At 43.5% G+C, this 19,185-nt stretch overlaps 1 protein-coding gene across 3 annotated transcripts; it reads right to left on the bottom strand.

Annotated features, from left to right (window-relative positions):
• Nucleotides 1-1,786: 1,786 nt before the first annotated feature.
• LOC138949748 (mucin-3B-like) lies at nucleotides 1,787-17,815 on the bottom strand. 3 transcript variants are annotated; one of them, XR_011450407.1, is made up of 6 exons: nucleotides 17,524-17,812; nucleotides 15,691-15,897; nucleotides 14,044-14,178; nucleotides 13,682-13,753; nucleotides 6,068-6,190; nucleotides 1,787-2,379 (listed from the first exon to the last, which is right to left on the bottom strand). XR_011450407.1 is itself a non-coding variant. In XM_070321568.1 (5 exons), the coding sequence occupies exons 1-5, from the start codon at nucleotides 17,748-17,750 to the stop codon at nucleotides 2,349-2,351; spliced, it is 672 nt and encodes a 223-aa protein (XP_070177669.1). In that variant the 5' UTR covers nucleotides 17,751-17,815; the 3' UTR covers nucleotides 1,787-2,348. The 3 variants fall into 3 exon arrangements, 1 of the variants encoding a protein (XP_070177669.1); XM_070321568.1 differs by lacking the exon at nucleotides 6,068-6,190 and having other exon boundaries at nucleotides 17,524-17,815; XR_011450408.1 differs by lacking the exons at nucleotides 13,682-13,753; nucleotides 14,044-14,178; nucleotides 15,691-15,897; nucleotides 17,524-17,812 and adding an exon at nucleotides 8,333-8,394.
• Between the last annotated feature and the right edge of the window lie 1,370 nt (nucleotides 17,816-19,185).

Below are 19,185 nucleotides of genomic sequence, written 5' to 3'. Positions count from 1 at the left end.
TCCCTCCAGCATCTCCCCACCCACCCCATCCCGCCCCACCTCACCCCCTACCTAGTGCCTAAAATAACGTGTGTATATATTTTCTGCGCTCTGTGTCAGCACTGTTTGTGTGTGTGTAAATAGTACTGTTGACACGTGTTTTTTTTTATAGAAGCCTACTGTGGTTCTTGTGCTTAGGCTGTGTGTATTGGACTGTCACTGTACGCCTATTAGTTGTCAGTAATTATTACATGTGCTGATTGTTCTCTTTGACTGCGCGCGTATAGTATGTTGGTTATGTTTGGTCATAGTATGTTTGCTTATGTTTGGTCGTTATCTTTGCCTGTGCGTGTATTGTATGTTTGGTCGTTTTCTTTGCCTGTGCATGTATAGTTTATTGGTTATGTTTGGTCGGTTTCTTTGCCTGTGCGTGTATAGTATTCTTGGTCGATGTATGTATTGTAAAGCGCTAAGAGTAGACATTTTTCTAGAATAGCGCTATCAAAGTTTGCATTATTATTATTAGTAGTAAAAAACCAAAAACGTTCATGACCTAATATATATATATATATACCATCTTAGATGTATGAAGGAATCACCAAGCAAATTTAAAATGCAGTAATACTATCTTAGATACTAGAAGGAATAATAGACGAGAATGTATTCTTATCACACCAAGTTGACGCAAGACACACACATGCACATTTTCAGAAGGATAAAAGGCACACATACGTTTGAGCAACCAGGCACATCACATTAAAGTGATGTTTGAAAGTATTTTTGCAGATGTGTTTTGAATGTTTTAAGGTTACTGATCGATTTTAAGCATGTAGTAAGGGAGTTCCAGACATAAGCTCCCGAGTATGAGAGACTAGTTTTAAATATGTCAATGCGTTGCTTCGGGCAGGCCAGATTATGCTTGAAAGTGGAATACCGAGAAGGTGTTGATTGAAACAATTGAGTTAGATATTCGGGTGCTTGGTCATGTAGGATCTTGTGCATGAAAACTGATTTATAAAATAGAAGCTGTTGTGTAAATGTATATTGAGGGCTGTCAGTTTTGCGTCAGTAGTTAGAGAGAGAGAGAGAGGTAGTTAGAGAGAGAGAGAGAGAGAGAGAGAGAGAGAGAGGGAGAGAGAGAGAGGGAGAGAGAGAGGGGGAGAGAGAGAGGGGGAGATGGAGATGGAATATCATTTATAGAAATGTTGGACAAAAGGCAACACTGTGATATGCTTTTTTTCTGAAAGGTTTGTATTGGACATGGAGTATATATTTCTTGTCTATTTGCTTGTATGGTTTTCACAACTGACGTTTATCATCATAATTATAATTACATGTAGCAAGGACAAATCAATAAATGCATCTTGCATTTTCAACTTCCTCAGTTGTTATTTATGATGTTGAGTTTGTCTTTGTTTTAGAATAAAAGTACGCATTTGATATTTCACAACATAAACAAAAAATATACATATATGTGTTACTTCATATTTATTGAAAAGCACAAAGCAAATGAATTCTCCACTCTCACTTGACATTTACCACAGTTGCTGACTTTGAGATCCATATCACTTTGAAGCCCATTCACACTTGCATGCTTGAAGCATGGTCTTTTTCCTCCACAAAAATACTTTGACACACTTTGACACACTCAGACAAAAACATACAAACACATGCACACCTTCTTGCTAGTCTGCACACACAAACACCCAAGTTCGCATACTAATGCAATACACACACACACACATGCTTGCGTTCCTGTTTATGCACACGCACGCACGCACACACACCATACCAAAAAGGCACCTACACACACCTCTGATGGCTTGCACACCTGCAATACCCCACCTTTACACTCGAACACACACACAGAGTAACACACACACAGATTAACACACACAGAGTAACACACACAGAGTAACACAAACACACACACAGAGTAACACAAACACACACACACACAGTGTAACACACACACACACACACACAGAAAAGCAGCAGTGGTCAAAAAGTAGTGTTGACGAGCCACTGTTGTGTACTCTAATGTCTTTTGCCACCTGCAAAGTCTTTTGACATCAAGCTTGGGAATGGCAATGCTTCCGGGCTACCTTCACCAGCGTTACTGAGCGTAATGCCCCTTATGCAAACATCAGCTGAGTCGCCATAAGACATTTGCTCACAGAATAAGCACCATCATTCACAGAAAGGTCCACACTTGGTTGGAAGTCTTGTCACTCTAGTAGCTCCCTGTCCGGATAACTCCAGTGTAAAGCACATCATGCAAACATCTGCTGAGTCGCCACAAGACAGTTGCTAACAGAATAAGCACCATCAATCACAGAAAAGTCCACACTGTTGGAAGTCCTGTCACTCTAGTAGCTCCTTGTCCAAACGTCTTGCCTCCTGGAGAGGAAATAGAAACAGAAAATAAGAGAATTTAGAGACGTCAAGAGTGGTGTACAACATATATTACAAAACTGCATGTACAGTCAGTGTTGTTCCCAAACGAAGAGGACAACAGGTCAGTTGGACCTAGACTGACAATATACAGGTACAGGTCTTAATGTCCTGGACCCATATTCTTGCAAAAGCTGCAACATTGTGTCCTACAAAGTCAAAATGTCGTTTAACTACCGCCCAGTATTTATTTTTACTGCCCAGTAATTATTTATTTTTCCCCGGTATACATGTAAGTCTGGCGGAAGGTCGGCAGCTACCAGTGTTGGTTAGTTTTAGAATGGGAGATTCCCCATGCTTGCTCTTCTCTGCGCACGCGTTACCGGCGTTTTTGCCGGCGTGTCAGTTTCGTCACTGATCGAATAGCTTCTTCTTCTTCTTCGTTCATGGGCTTAGACTCCCACGTACACTCGTGTTTTTGCACGAGTGGATTTTTACGTGTATGACCATTTTTACCCCGCCATTCAGGCAGCATACGCTGATTTCGGGGGAGGTATGCTGGGTGTTTTCGTGGTTTCTATAACCCACCGAACTCTGACATGGATTACAGGATGTTTTCCATGCGCACTTGGTCTTGTGCATCCTTCAGTTGGACCTCAGTGTTAAAACGGCACACTCATACTTATACAGGTGAAAGACCATATGTATGTCCACAATGCAGTGCATCCTTCAGGGATTCTTCCACGTCAAGGCCGCACATACTCACTCATACAGGTAAAAGACCACATAGTTGTACAGAGTGCAGTGCATCCTTTGTGCACCCTACTAACTTAAAGCAGCATGATATTTCTTACAGGTGAAAGACTGCCACATAGATGTACACACTGCAGTGCATCCTTTACTCGGCCTTCAACATTGAAGCGGCACATGGAAACTCACACAGGTTAAAGGCCATAAAAATGTGCATTACGTAGTGCATCCTTCCAGATTAAAGTGGCACATGGTCACTCATTTGGGGGAAAGGCCATATAGATGTTTCTTTCTTTATTTCTTTATTTGGTGTTTAACGTTGTTTTCAACCACGAAGGTTATATCGCGACGGGGAAAGGGGGGAGATGGGATAGAGCCACTTGTTAATTGTTTCTTGTTCACAAAAGCACTAATAAAAAAATTGCTCCAAGGGCTTGCAACGTAGTACAATATATGACCTTACTGGGAGAATGCAAGTTTCCAGTACAAAGGACTTAACATTTCTTACATACTGCTTGACTAAAATCTTTACAAACCATATAGATGTGCACATTGCAGTTCCCCCTTTGATCTCTCTACCAACTTGAAGAAGCACATGCTAATTCACACAGACAGCCAGAAACATGTTCCAGATGATACCACCATGAACACAGAAGCAGAGAAGTGGATGAGAACTGGTTGTGATGGTGATGTGCACCTACAGTCACGGGCACTTTGTTGTTTTGATGTGAAGCATGCAGAGTCGCCACAAATAATGTGTGGAAAGCTCCAGCACACATAAATGAAGAAACACATTCTGAGTCAGGGTGTGAATTCTTTGCGATGCTAATTTCCCTTTGCGTAGAAATTTAATGCAGGGCATCTGAATTCATGCATTATATCGTTTGGATGCCAACAGCATGATGCATCTTTCTGTTGTGTCAGTACTGAAAAACAGCTGTTATGAACTTGTGTAGCAGAAATGTCACACATGTAGTGTACATACAAGTACATGTATAATGAGTGAATATGTATTTCAGCATGCTTGGCAATCTTATAAATGGCATGTAATATTTAGGAGAAAAATCAGAGATGTGTTCAAGTGTTGATAAGAGGGCTGTCACACATGCGACTGAGTCGCGCGATTTACCCTGTCACACAGCCGACTCAGTCGTAGAAAACAGCTACGACAAGTCTGCAACTCAGTCTCATGCGATTCCCTCGTAGCTTTGAGGTTTAGAACATGTTCTATTCCTGCGATCCAGTCGTCGGTCAATCGCAGGGGCAGAGCCAACAGAGCCTATCAGAACGCGTTGCTGCGGCCTTGACGCCGTGACGTAAAATAATGGCGGACAGTGGCGTACAGCGTCTCTTCGTCGATTCAAAACTTTTTGGAAGAACAGTTTTTTTACTCAGATATAAAGGAGACGTTTTAGGCGTGTACAGCGGTCGGAAAACATTATTTGCAGCTGTCTGGGAACTTTATTTCTTGCAAAGGCGTAATGCTGAAAGGAATTTTTTAGAAAGGTAGAGCGACGTTCTAACATTTAGCGTCTGCTCTAGCAAAGCGCGTTTGCCGTGTTCACTATGACACATCACTTCCGCCCCGCTCGCGTGGAGTTATCGTTCGCCAGTCGTTCGTCTATCGTTCATCGTGTGACGGGTCAATGGCCTACGATGTGATGTGCGATCGGCCAAAGACTGAATCGCAAGACTGAATCGCAACGACTGAGTCGCCTGTATGACCGAGGCTTAACTCTACATATATATGATATCCTGATAGCATTCTATGAGTCTGGCGGAAGATATGTCATAGTCAGGTCCAAGTAGCACTAAGTCAAAGTAGCACATTTAATCTTCACCTAGTCACCCTTTAGACCACACAGTGCCCAGATGTGGGTCGTGTATGACCCCTTATTTTAGACGAAGGATTCAACATAAAAAGTATGGGTTGTACACAACCCACGCCATCCAATTATGGATTTATTTATTTACCTCCTCAAAATAGGGATACATATCTAAAAATACCTCTTTAATTCAATGTAGGTCGCCTACAGCCCACATCATCCACATAAATCATTGTTTATTTGTCTTTACAAAGATGATTCTTCAGAAAGCGGTTAATATGAGCTTCCTATGGTGTTTGAGGAACATGAAGTTTCAATCAAACACTCCCAGTGAGGCTCTGCATGGGTCCTAGATCCTCCATGACAAAGGAAGCACAGTGAAGAATAAAGAGGCTTCTCGGGTTATGTCATAGGTCAAAATGGCATGTGTCATGTCCTAGTTTAAAATAGCATGTTATATATATATATATATCTTAGGTTGATGTGGCATCTGGCATGTCAATGTAGCACGTGTCATGTCAGTTCAAAGTAACTTGGTCATGTCATAGGTCAAGTAGCATGTGTCATGCCGTAGTCTGGTCAATGTGTCATGTCAGATCGAAGTAACTGGGTAATGTCATGTAGCATGTCAAAGGTTGATCTAGCATGTATCATGTCATAGGTCAAAGTAGCATGTATCATGTCATAGGTTAAAGTAGCATGTATCATGTCATAGGTCGAAGTAGCATGTGTCATGTCATTTGACAAAGTAACAGGACTAACATGTGCAATTTCATTGGTCAAAGTAGCACATGTCGTGCCATAGATCAATGTAGCACTTGTCACATCATAGGTGTAAGTAGCCTGTGTCATGTAATAGGTCAAGATAACATGTAACGTGTCATGTTACAGGTCAGAGTAGCATTAGCCTTCACCGGATCATGCATTGGACTACACAGTCAGGATGATGTGGGTCGTGTACAACCCATACTTTCCAAAGAATAATTCAACACAAAAAGCATGGGTTGTACACGACCCACACCATCCGAACAGGGATAACGTTTTGCCACTCTTTGAAAGATTATGGGTCGTGTAACGACCCACGCCATCCGAATAAGGATAAACGTAAAATTCCTTACGTAATTCCATATGGGTAGTCCACGAACCACATCATCCGGATTGTGTATTTCAAATTACGTCATCGTTTATTTGTTTGTTTACAAAAAAAATAATTTTTCAAAAAAGTTGGGCAATCGGAAGGTCTGCAACAGATAAATGTGTCATTAATAATTATGGTATGAAATATCAGGCTCAGAAAATACCACCCACTTGCACAAGAAGATGCACGATGAGAAACAAAACAAACAAAAAATAGAAATCTTCCATTCAGACCTTCCCAAACCACACAAAACTACTACCCATAATTATCATGGCAATAGTGCCTGAACATGCATAAACAAACAACTAGAAAAAAGGAAACAAAACAAACAGGCAAATTTCCTTGACTGGGAACTGAACCCAGATCACTTCTGTGGAAGCACTATCATCCTACCACACCAGGTGGGCTTTCGAAGAAATAAGGGGAGTATACAATCTAACGTTGGACTGTGTCGTCCATGATGAAGCGTCATTTAGAATCTTTCATGATCAATATCTGCTAATATAGCTATTCTGATGAACACGTGGGGGAATTCGGGGGCTGTGATTGGATGGTCTCTTCCGATCACCAAAGCATAATGCTACGGAAGTCGGCCATTTTACTCAATATCCAAAAGCATATTGTCAATAACAAAGACGCATGGTTCCGGTTTACCCATCTGTACCACGCGGCGGTGTTTCTATCGACAACAGCATACACTGACAACTTGAAATTCTTCTCGGGAATGTTTTTCAGCTTTACAAATGTCGATAGCATACCCTTTTCTGCTAACTTCCTGATGAAACAGGACTAAACCAATTATTTTCTGTCCCCAAACACCACAAAATGCCCAAAGTCGAAAGATGTAGTACAAACAGGGGAGTAAAACGGAACAGCCGTTTTTGTGTGCCTGTGTGAGCTCAGTTGCTGACTCACACAAACTCAGTTTCGCATTCGGCTTTTCTGATCTCGTAACTCCACACTAAATACCCCACTTCCCCCATGAAGTATTGATGTACAACCCATGGCACTAACATTCATGTAGTCGTTTATAACTTAGGTTGAAAAGTTCGCTTCATGACGAGACAAGTATAAATGCCATTCACCCAAACTGAAAACTTCTTGCCGTCTGCTCGCGTTGTACGATTAGCTGTTCTCTTCACCTCCCCTTGTTGCATCCTAGTTCTTCAGTTGTTTCTAGTTTTCCGTTAATGTTGTGTTTTGGTCTTCTTCATAAGTAGTCTTGTTCAAAATGAAAAAAACTCAAACTTCTTTTTGTTGTATACGAATGAACTAATAAAAAGCTGTTTAACAGCTGTGTTGTCAAATCGAGTTTTTTCCAAAGTCAGTGTGGCGCCTGCGCAAAACTAATGCGCATAAGAAACGGCGTCTGCTATCAAAACCTGAGATCAACGCATCGACTCAAAAACTGTCATTTTGTAAGTTTGGAACAACAAATCAAGGTCAGAACAGCTATATAATCGTTATTGTGTTTTCAGCGTAGCAATAGGGTCCGATATTTAGACTCGAACAAGTATAATGCGACGAGTCGAATATACTTGTCTCGTCTAAATATCGGACCCTATTGCTACGCTGAAAACACAATAGCTGGTACTCATACTCAACAGACATAAATGTCAGCTTGTTACTGGAAACTGACCATGACTGGCATGAAAACACACAACAAATGGGAGGGAACGGTTCAGAAATGGCCATTTGTATGATGTTGACCAAAGTGGCATAATAGTATATATAGTCAGGGAGAAAAAAGTGAAGACAAAAATAATAGATGGAATGGAAGCTTCTTGCTTTGGCAGCATGCACTGCTGTGCAAACCGTGACATTTACTTCTAAGCCCCAGCACCGAGTGGTCAGATAAGGGACGACAGCGCGCTGCCTCAGTCTAAAAATAAATGTTGGTAATGTGCACTGTGTGGGCCCGCTGTTGAGCACACAGAACCAAGCCCTGACCTTTGACTGAGCCAGAGTACAGGCTTCGAGTTTCTGCCTGCTCTCTGCTGGGGCAAAAACACCTTGTGTCTAATTTTACTGCTACCTCCATGCAATGCCTTTTGTTTGTTTGCTTAACGCCCAGCCGACCACGAAGGACCATATCAGGGCGGTTGCAATGCCTTTAGCACTATGGCAATGCCTTTAGCACTATGGCAGTGTAAACAGTTTCTGTCTCAAACCGCACACAACGTAGGAAGACCTATTCTAGGCACTTGCATGCAATCAATATCATAAACCTGGTTAAAACACTCACACATTCTGTAAATACTGCTCAGTCGTTTTTCACACTGCTAAAAATCACAGGAAACGGAAGAGCAAAAATAACTGTGAGCCGAATGTTCAATGGTCCGAATGTAAGAAGTTTGGCCAATCACAAAGCTGGTTTCAGAACCACTCCTATCCGCTATTGAGAAGTAAGATATATGGTGAATGATGCGCTCGGCTTTTATTTCTTATGAGGAGGAGATACAGAAGACAGAAAAGGCCTGCTCACTCGACAAATCCTAGCAAAAAAGTTGATGAAAATTATGACTACCAACTTCCAAAATTAAAATCATTACTATAATAATACTGATCATTCTTTATTGCAAGACAACTAAAGCAGTGGTGGAGCAGATGACCATAAACCACATTCTGACAATTTACAAGAGTATCGTTGTTAAATACTAAAACTTTAAAAGGCCCTTCACATGTCTCTGACAGTGCATGTGTTCTCTGCAAGACAGATACATAGATGATGCACACAATGCCACTTCTGCTTTTCTTTCTTTCGAATTTGTGTGTGGGAAACCAGCAGCAGATCTAAAATTGCACCGCATAAAAAAGCATAATAGCACAATGATAGGAAGGAATGCTACACATGCAAGAGAAGCTAGCTGCTCCCTTTGATTTGACACGGATAAAACAACTTCACTTTTCCACTACATGTACATTCTTTCGTCCTTGGATTTTGGGCGACCAAAAAGAGAGGAGAGGAAATATAAGCAGAGATGTTAGTATTGTTACTGCTTGAAGATGATGATTCTGTTGGTAATTTCACAACAAAGAGATGATTTTGTTAGCCATTTCACAGCAAATAGTGACCGGCACGGTTGGCCTAGTGGTAAGGCGTCCGCCCCGTGATCGGGAGGTCGTGGGTTCGAACCCCGGCCGGGTCATACCTAAGACTTTAAAAATTGGCAATCTAGTCTGGGACAGGCTGATCTTTCTTAACCCAGTGTGGGATTTTCAGTGGGGCGACCACCCCCAACCCAGCGCGTCCCCGGGTGGCGGATAGGGGAACGGTCTTCAGATATGGAGATCAGCCGCTTGCGGCCGCGGACCAAACTGGCTCCGGGTGGGATCCCGGAAAATCCTCCCCCCTGTGCTCTCAGGGTAGGACGTACGGGCCATGAGCTAAGGGTGAGGTAACCCCGACAGAAAACCCCGAATGCTGAAGACGGAGGACCCGGGCCGCACGGCGCATTCTAACAAACCATGGGTACACGCACTTACGCAAATGATGACACAATCAACCAGCACAGATGGAAATGGCGCTCGCCCATTGAGGACCCCCCAGGGTGGAGCAGCGTCGGGTCCCATGCCTCAAAGGGACCCAGCCCCAACTACTGGAGGTCCCTCCCGTCCGTCTTGTCACGCCAGGGGACGCGGGAGGAAAGTGACTGGCACCACCACAACCAGGAAGAAACCCAGTCAGCAGCGACCTTTTCAGGTCATGCACTGGAACGCAGAAAGTATCCTGAACAAGAAGACAGAGTTGGAGCATATCCTGCATGAGAAGAACATCAACATCTGCTGTATTCAGGAGACGCACCTGACACCCCAAAAGTCCTTCAAAGTGAGAGGCTACCAATGCCTTAGGTCCGACAGAACAGACCGAAGCAAAGGAGGAATCCTGACCCTCATCAGGAACAACATCAATGCCTGTTTGATAGAAACGCACATGGAGGACTCCGGATATCAGGTGATTCGAATCCAGACGAAGACATCAGAATTCCATCTTGTCAACTTCTACTGCCCCAATGATAGACACCTCGCCCTTGACACGATCCCCGCAAAGGCCTCCAACTTCATCGTGGTGGGTGACTTCAACAGTCATTCACAGAGTTGGGGATATGACCACCTGGATCGGAGAGGAGAAGAGGTGGAGAACTGGCAGGACGACAAAGGTCTCATCCTTTTGAACAGTCCCTTTGACTGCCCTACATTCTACTCCAGAAGATGGCACACTACATCAACTCCTGACCTAGCCTTCTGCACGGAAGACATGCACCAGCTAACCAGCAGAGAGGTCGGAGAACAGCTAGGTGGAAGTGACCATCGGCCAGTCTTTTTGACCCTGGGCATGGAGTCCTGCACTGAAGCTTCCTTCCCACGGTGGAACTACAAAAGAGCGAACTGGTTCCTCTTTAGACACCGCACCAGCGAACTCACCAAAGACATCAGAGTCGAGGGTCGAGACATCAACATGGTGGCGAAGGACTTCAACATGAGCATCCTCAGAGCAGCGCGTGAGTCCATTCCCAGGGGTGCCAGGAGAGACTATAAGCCCTACTGGAGCAATGAATTGCAGGAACTGGATGATGATCTGGCAGACGCCAGAAGGGAAGCAGAAGTTAACCCGTCACAAAACAACAACATCCGCCTCCAGGAAGCCAAAGCCAAATTTCTCAAAAAGAAGCTACAGGCAAGACGGAGAAGCTGGCAAGAGAAAACAAGCTCTCTGAACCTTGAGAAGGATGGCAGAAAGCTCTGGAGGCTCACCAAGCAGTTGAATGATGAGAACACCAGCAGAGGAAAGATCACATTAGAAGAGAACGGGAAGGTGCTAACTGGAAAGCATGCTGCCAACCAATTTGCTGAAAGCTATGCAGCTGAGAGCAACCTCCATGTTAGCCCCGAGAAACAGAGAGAAGCAAGAAGAGAGAAAAGAGAGAGACCTGCCAGACAGTCGACAGTGGACGCCATGAGTCAACCACTCACACTCCACGAGCTGCACTCAGCTCTGAAAAAGTCAAAGGCGAAGAAGTCCCCTGGCCCAGACGGCATCACCAACGAGATGCTAACCCACCTTGGTAGTGCAGCAGAGAACAAGCTACTCGAGGTCTTCAACAGCAGCTGGCAAGAAGGATCGCTACCACAACTCTGGCGAGAAGCGATCATGATCCCCATCTTAAAAAAAGGGAAGGATCCAAAGAAGGCCACCAGCTATCGCCCAATCAGCCTCACCAGCTGTGTTGTGAAGACCCTGGAGAGAATTGTGAACGAGCGCCTCAGGTGGTACCTGGAATCCAGGAACCTCCTCGCCCCTGAACAAGCTGGATTCCGACAGTTCCGCAGCACTGAAGATCAGGTCACTTACCTGGCGCAAGAAGTTGAAGATGCCTTTCAGGAACAGAAGCTGGTCTTCGTCACCTGGATAGATCTTCAGAAGGCCTTTGACAAGGTCTGGAAAGATGGACTCCTTGTAAAACTGCTGAGGAAAGGCGTGTCCAGCAACATGTACCAGTGGATTCGCTCTTACCTCTATAACCGCAGGGCAAGAGTTAACGTCGACCAGACCAAAAGCAAGAAGTTCCTCCTTCGTCATGGCGTCCCTCAGGGCGGAGTCCTCTCCCCCACACTCTTCCTTCTCTTCATCGACGATCTGGTGTCTGAGATGCCCAAGGGGATCAAAGCTGCTCTCTACGCAGACGACCTTGTGATCTGGTGCAAGGAGGAGCACGCAAGTACTGCCACCTACAGAATGCAGCAAGCGGCAGATAGGCTGAACGCATGGGCAGAAGATTGGTGCGTCTCCATCAACAAGGAGAAATCCTCCACCACCCTATTCACACTGTCGCCAAAGCAGAAAGCCGGAACCATTAGGCTTGGTGGAACTCCTCTGAGAGAGGATGAAGAAGCAACGTACCTTGGTGTCACCTTTGATAGACGGCAGACCTGGAAACCACACATTGCACAGGCAGAGACGAAGGCCCGGCGCAAGCTAGCCATACTCAGGAAGCTGGCAGGTACCACCTGGGGAGCGAACGAGAAGATACTGAAGACAGTATACCAGGGAACAATCAGACCCCACCTCGAGTACGGCTCCACAGCGTGGTCAACCTCAGCCAAGACAAACCTGCAGAGCCTTGACCGTGTGCAAAACCAGGCCCTCCGACTCATCACCGGTGCAATGAAATCCACGCCCATCAAGGAAATGGAGAAGCTTACCACCATCCAACCCCTCTGTCAGAGAAGAGAAGCCAAGACTATGGTACAGGCCGAGAAGCTCAAGTGCCTACCCGACCACCCCATGAAGCACAGACTGAGCAACCTCACCAAGAACCGGCTTAAACGGAGCAGTTTTGTACACGAGAGCAAGAGACTTTCTCGACAGTACAGGGAAGTCCTTCCACAGAACACTCTACCTCTGACTCAAGAAGAAGAGGAAACCCCCAAGGCAACAGAGAAACCAGGCATCCAGATCTGCACCAGTGTTCCACATGTTACCTCAGGAGAAGATCAGAATGACACAGCTCGACAGGCACTCACCTTAGCCCTGATCGACGAACAGTACCCAAAAGAGGCGTGGATCCATGTATACACCGATGGATCAGCAACTAACGCCGTGCTCAATGGAGGTGCAGGCATTCTCATCCAGTTCCCTGGGGGACATACAGCTACATCCAGCGTTGCCACTGGCAAACACTGCACAAACTATAAAGCAGAAGCAGAAGCTCTCATGCAGGCCGCCTCCTTCGTTCAGGACTCCGCAGACCCTTGCTACCAAGTTGTCTTTCTCTCGGACGCCCTTTCAGTCCTTCAGGCCCTAGAGAACGACAAACTCCCACAGCTGGCCAAAGCATTACAGATGGTCAGACAAACCAGAAGAGTTGTCCTCCAGTGGATACCAGCACACTGTGGGATACCAGGAAATGAAAGGGCAGATGAGCTGGCAAAAGAAGGAGCCGTGGAAGACCAACCTGAAAACAGTGTCAGCTTTAGTGAGCAGAAGACAATCATCAAGGCATTGATGAGGCCAAGGACAAACAGAGATGACTACCACACAATGTCCAGAGAGCAGCAAGTCAACCTCATCAGGATGCGTACTGGCCACAACAGGCTCAATGCTCACATGAACCGAAAGTTCAAGCTGGCGCCATCACCAACCTGTGCCTGCGGTCAAGAGGACCAAACAGCGGAACACATCTTACAGCGATGTCCCTTACTAGATGAGGAACGAAAAGAAGTGTGGCCGTCACCAACTCCCCTGCAGACCAAACTATACGGCAGTCGACAGGAGTTGGAGAAAACGACAACATTTATCACCAGTGCTGGACTGATTGTGTAACCTCTGCGAACGCCAAGAAGAAGAAGAAGGCAATCTAGTGGCTGCTCCGCCTGGCGTCTGGCATTATGGGGTTAGTGCTAGGACTGGTTGGTCCGGTGTCAGAATAATGTGACTGGGTGAGACATGAAGCCTGTGCTGCGACTTCTGTCTTGTGTGTGGCGCACGTTATACATGTATGTCAAAGCAGCACCGCCCTGATATGGCCCTTCGTGGTCGGCTGGGCGTTAAGCAAACAAACAAACAAAAAAGCAAATAGTGAAAGAGACTTACCCCTGCTTTGGGCCAACCTCATCTTCACTGTCTGTGGCAAGAATTTTCTCAACACCAGACAACTGGCCTTCACTGAAATAAATTGGAACAAAACTAAGCTTTACACAGGTCAGTGACAAGATAACTCACATGTTTACTTTTTGAAAACAACAAAAAAAGTGATCAACATAAAAAAGCCAAATAAAAATCACAGCAGTCTAAACTTGTTGTTTTTCCTGTTAAAAAAACAACAAGACACAACCTACAAAATATGAACTTGACAACTGTAAAGTACATGATCATAGAATATATATATATGGTTCAATACCAATTCCTCACACAATTTTTAAGTTAAGTTACATTCAAAACTTAAGTCTTCATACCTCTCAGATTCAGCTGCAGATATTTCTGACATTCCAGGTGTTGGGTGGCCCATGTGAAATAAGTACGTGGTGGTTGCTGGAGTTGAAGTATGTACCCCTGAGGTACCTGGGACGGGCTCTTTTTCGGAAGCAGCTCTGTAAAATACAACGGACTGTGTCACTCTAAAACTACCTGTATATATAGCGAATGCTAAAAATAAAAAAAATGAAGCAGGTGGTACCATGGCAACTGTCATTATATGTAACTTGTATGTAGTGGGGAAATAGCTCTTTCGGTAGCGGTGCTGCGTTCAATAATACTTCTACTACTTATTGCTATCAGTGTGGGTTCGATTCCCACATTTGTGGAGGAATTTATTTCAACTTTGTGCAGACTCTCCTTGGTGTCCGCGCACCCCTATGTGCTCGCGCGCATGCACACAATAAAGAACCTAAATTCATAGCGAAAGTCTCAGTGCTTGGAAACATGAATACACACATAAGGACTGGGTGGCCGAGTGGTAACGCACTTGCGCTCGAAAGCGAGAGGTTGCGAGTTCGACCCTAGGTCAGGGCGTTAGCAATTTTCTCCCCCCTTTCCTAACCTAGGTGGTGGGTTCAAGTGCTAGTCTTTCGGATGAGACGAAAAACCGAGGTCCCTTCGTGTACACTACATTGGGGTGTGCACGTTAAAGATCCCACGATTGACAAAAGGGTCTTTCCTGGCAAAATTGTATAGGCATAGATAAAAATGTCCACCAAAATACCCGTGTGACTTGGAATAATAGGCCGTGAAAAGTAGGATATGCGCCGAAATGGCTGCGATCTGCTGGCCGATGTGAATGCGTGATGTGTAAAAAAATTCCATCTCACACGGCATAAATAAATCCCTGCGCTTTAAATATGTGCGCAATATAAATTGCATAAAATAAAAAAAATAAAATAAAAATAATCCCTGCGCTTAGAACTGTACCAACGGAATACGCGCGATATAAGCCTCATATTGATTGATTGATTGATTGATTGACATGCAGGAAAAAAATGGGTAGTGCCTAGACTGTATCATTGTATGGCAGCTCGCTTTCCCCAGGAAGAAACCAGCCCGAATTTTCATGAGGGTAACCTAACACTGTAACTGGATTATATGAATATTCCTTATCCCTAAACTTAGCAGAAATCATTAATAATAATAATAAAATAATAATAATAAATGAGCATTTATATAGCGCAACATCATAACTTTACAATTATGCTCTTTGCGCTTGACACATTTAAAATTAAAACACAGTTATACAAGCATTTACATCTACATTCATAGTCAGCAACGCTTAATTAAAAGCATTCACCATCAAACATACATTACAAAAGATTCTTCCACTAACGCAAGAATACTACATAAGTAATACAAAAAACATGAATAAAATAGGTAGTGAAAACAAGGAAATACCAGCTGAATACCCTTAATCAAACAGAACATGTTATCAACAATACTGAAAACAGCCCTAGATGTTTATATACATTATCACATTATCACTAAAACAACAAATACACTACATGTTCACAGTTGAAATTGGATGCTTTTTAATTTAAATTTTAGTCTAAATATGAACCTTTTCTTGTTTAAACAAATAAAATTCAATGCTAGTGCTTATAAGTTGGTTTACTTACCTGCTTGGAACAGAAACAGGTACATGTGGTACAGCTTCATGCTCTGTGTGTAACATCTTTGTAGTTGTACTTGTACTGTAAGACTTTGTAGTTGTACTTGTACTGTAAGACTTTGTAGTTGTACTTGTACTGTAAGACTTTGTAGTTGTACTTGTACTGTAAGACTTTGTAGTTGTACTTGTACTGTAAGACTTTGTAGTTTCATAACTGAAAAACAAAAACACAAACATTACAATGCATATATATATATTGAACAGAAACAGTAAACAGCAGATGGTAAATGAATAGTGTTTGCGTTTGCTGATGCAGACAGTGCTTGAACATTTTAAATCTAATGAACATTTGTTTCTATTTTTAGCAACAAAAAGAATGAAAAAAACAACCTCTATACATTGCAGTTATGCTAACGTTTTTGTGTATGCTACTGCTAGTTCAGGCCTGAAAGTCCCGAATAATGGCACACTAGCATTTGGCCAGCGATTCTTAAACTTTACTAATACTAAGACTAGCCAGAGAGCAAACTTTACTATAGCCAAACCAACAATTTGTTATAGCAACTTTGCTGGCATTTGGCAAGTAGATGAGTATTTCCACTCGCCAGTTACATGTTTCTACTCACCATTACTCGCCACTTTCAGGGCTGTAGTTTTCACAGCGATCAGAAATGGTTCAATTTACAATGCATCATTGCATGTGCACAGACTGAGCAAGTACTTTGTTGGGTTACCCTTTTCGATCCCAAACGCATGCATGTGTTCTGCGCGAACTTAGAATCCGGTTTCATTCTAGAATGGACCGGGTCCAGGTTGGAATTCTAACCCTGCGCAAGTACAGGGGTGCCATTCTAGAATGAAACCCTTGTTGCTGGTCCATTCTAGAATCGGCCGTGCGCAAGGTTGGAATTTGGGTCCAAGTTGGAATAGTCATTTCAGTTAGACTATCACACAGCCAAAGCCACAAATGTGAATTTTCTTTTTGTTTTTGTTTATTGTGTGTTTGGTTGGGTTTTTTTTTCTCGGGTTTTTTACACTTTACTCAAAGACATCGTGAATTGGGATTGTGATGTTCTGAAAGTGATTACGATTTTGAGAGACACTCAGCACTGATCGCTACGAACGGAAATTTCCGGACTGACAGTGTTTTGCCGATCTCGCTTGTAACTTTTAATCTTATTCATATACATGAAGTTGGTCTTCTGAATTGTGAAGATATAATGTCAACTTTTTTTTAAACCTGTGACAACAGCTCTATAACTCACTCTGTCCTTCTGTTGGTCTGTCGGTTAGTCGGTCTGACCGTCTGTCTGTCTGTCTGTCCAAAAAATTGTCAAAAAACCGGACATTTCCGAGAGGGAGACAGCGCTGACATTGCAAGCGGCCGCAACCGGCTCTCATCACAAAAACAACTGCCCTGCAAACAATACCGCCCTGGTAGTCCCCCTTGCTATGGTCTGCCTTTGTTTATTGCGTACTCAGGAGTGTCAACTTTCTTGACATGACATGACATCGCAAGATCGCCAAAGGATTTTTTCAGGAGTAGACAAATCAGCCCCATTTTATCAAAGGGAAGGTGCAGGTGGAGATAATTCAAGGGAAGACAACTCTGTCTTACCTACAAACATTACGGCCCCCTTTATTCAAGGGTTTCATTCTAGAATGGCACCCCTGTACTTGCGCAGGGTTAGAATTCCAACCTGGACCCGGTCCATTCTAGAATGAAACCGGATTCTAAGTTCGCGCAGAACACATGCATGATCAGAAAAATACCCGTGGATGAATAACAAAACAAAAACAAAAGAAAACAGAGCAAAGAGTATAAAATACAACAACGTACGTGTCGAGAAGGAGTTCTGCCAAACTATGATTTGTCAGACCGAGGCTTTCCTTCAGCTCATTCCATCTGTTCACCTGTTTTCCGATACTAACTACTTTTGCCTTTTGGACACGCTGATTTTGGTTGTATCTCCGTTTTCTCTCCGATGCAGACAAGACGTTGTGCCTTGGGTTTGTCACCCTCTTACGCTTTCGAGGGATCACAGATGGTTGGTTATCTGCTTCCATGATTTTATCTTCTTCTTCTGCGTTCGACTGTTGTGTAATCCATGTTGGTATTGTCTTCGAAGTACTTCCCGGGCGTGATTTCCGGTATTGAATATTCATAACAGCAGAGAAAGGGAGAATGTACGTTCTGGCTCACCGATTCCGACAGACCCTAAATATTAACGCAAAATAGGCTTCTGGACTAAACTTTTACTAAAATGAAACATGCGACAAAATCAGAAAAATACTGCATAAATCCATACACAAAAAAAATACAGTAAAGTAAGGTTGTTTTGAACCAATGCCGGGTCTGTCGGAATCAGTAACCCAGAACGTACATTCTCCCTTTCTCTCTGTGCAACGCTAAATTTAGTTTCCATTGAAATATTAACTAGTTGCAGCCAGCGTGCGTATTGATCCAATCTGCCCGTTCGTCGGTAAGCCATAACTACCGTATTGATCTGGTAAAAACAAACAGCAAGCCTGTCTTCTATATTCCTCCAATGGCAAGACAAGATTAAATCATGTGTTGGCAACAGTTACGTCACTTCCGCCCACCACTGTCTGTTGATAACAACCCGATCTAGTTTGTGTTGTTAGCAACCAGGCAGACCTGTCTCGCCATTTCGTATTGCGGTGCTGTTCTGTGAGGACGTGTATGTGTTTCAGTGAAAAAAGTGCTTAATTTAACAAGGTGAATGTCGCAGAATTAGAGAAAGAGCTTCTTGAATCGCAAAATGTTCATCAAGAATTGTTAGATTATTCTAGGCGGTCAACAACTTTAATTCTACCTGACATGGAACAAGCTTGTAATGTCCCACTACCAGCGCCAACACCATCAGAATTTTGGACAGAAGAAGAACAGCATGTACTAGAAGAGAATAGAAAATATTTTGAGCAGATGGCCTTAATAGCAGTTAAGGCTAAAACAGAAGGATTAATGAGACTGCCCAAAAAACCAAAAAGGAAGATAGAAGATTTGTTCAAAGAAAAAGACGGAAAGAAAAAGAGAGTAGAACCAACAACGCCAAATGATTTACATCACTATCTCGTTTCAAACCAAGCAGATGTTAGCCATGCTATATCCACAGAAGCTTTCACAAATGCTTATTTTGCTCAAGCAGAAAATGAAAAAGATATTGTGGAAAGACTGCAAAAAGGGATGAGAAATCTCAAAAGACAGGACGCACAACAAATCTTAATTTACATTCAGTTTGGACAGTTTTTGATTATGTGCAAACAATGGCAGGAGAAGCAAAGAAAAGAAGGGAGAATGAAAGAAACGTGGGCTGACTGGTTGAAAGCAAAAACTGGCTATTCCGATGTTCATGCGCGTAGACTACGCGCCGTTGCTAGATCGCTTTATGCATTTCCGCGATTTACCACTGTTGGTTTGCCAATCAGTTTTATCATGGGCAAACTTAAACAAATCGAAGAGATGCTCCAGATCGAAGAG

This window comes from Littorina saxatilis, linkage group LG16, assembly GCF_037325665.1.
Source record: "Littorina saxatilis isolate snail1 linkage group LG16, US_GU_Lsax_2.0, whole genome shotgun sequence".
Taxonomy (NCBI): Eukaryota; Metazoa; Mollusca; class Gastropoda; order Littorinimorpha; family Littorinidae; genus Littorina; species Littorina saxatilis.
Note: the sequence above shows the minus strand (reverse complement) of the source record. Positions and strands in the feature narration are given on the sequence as shown.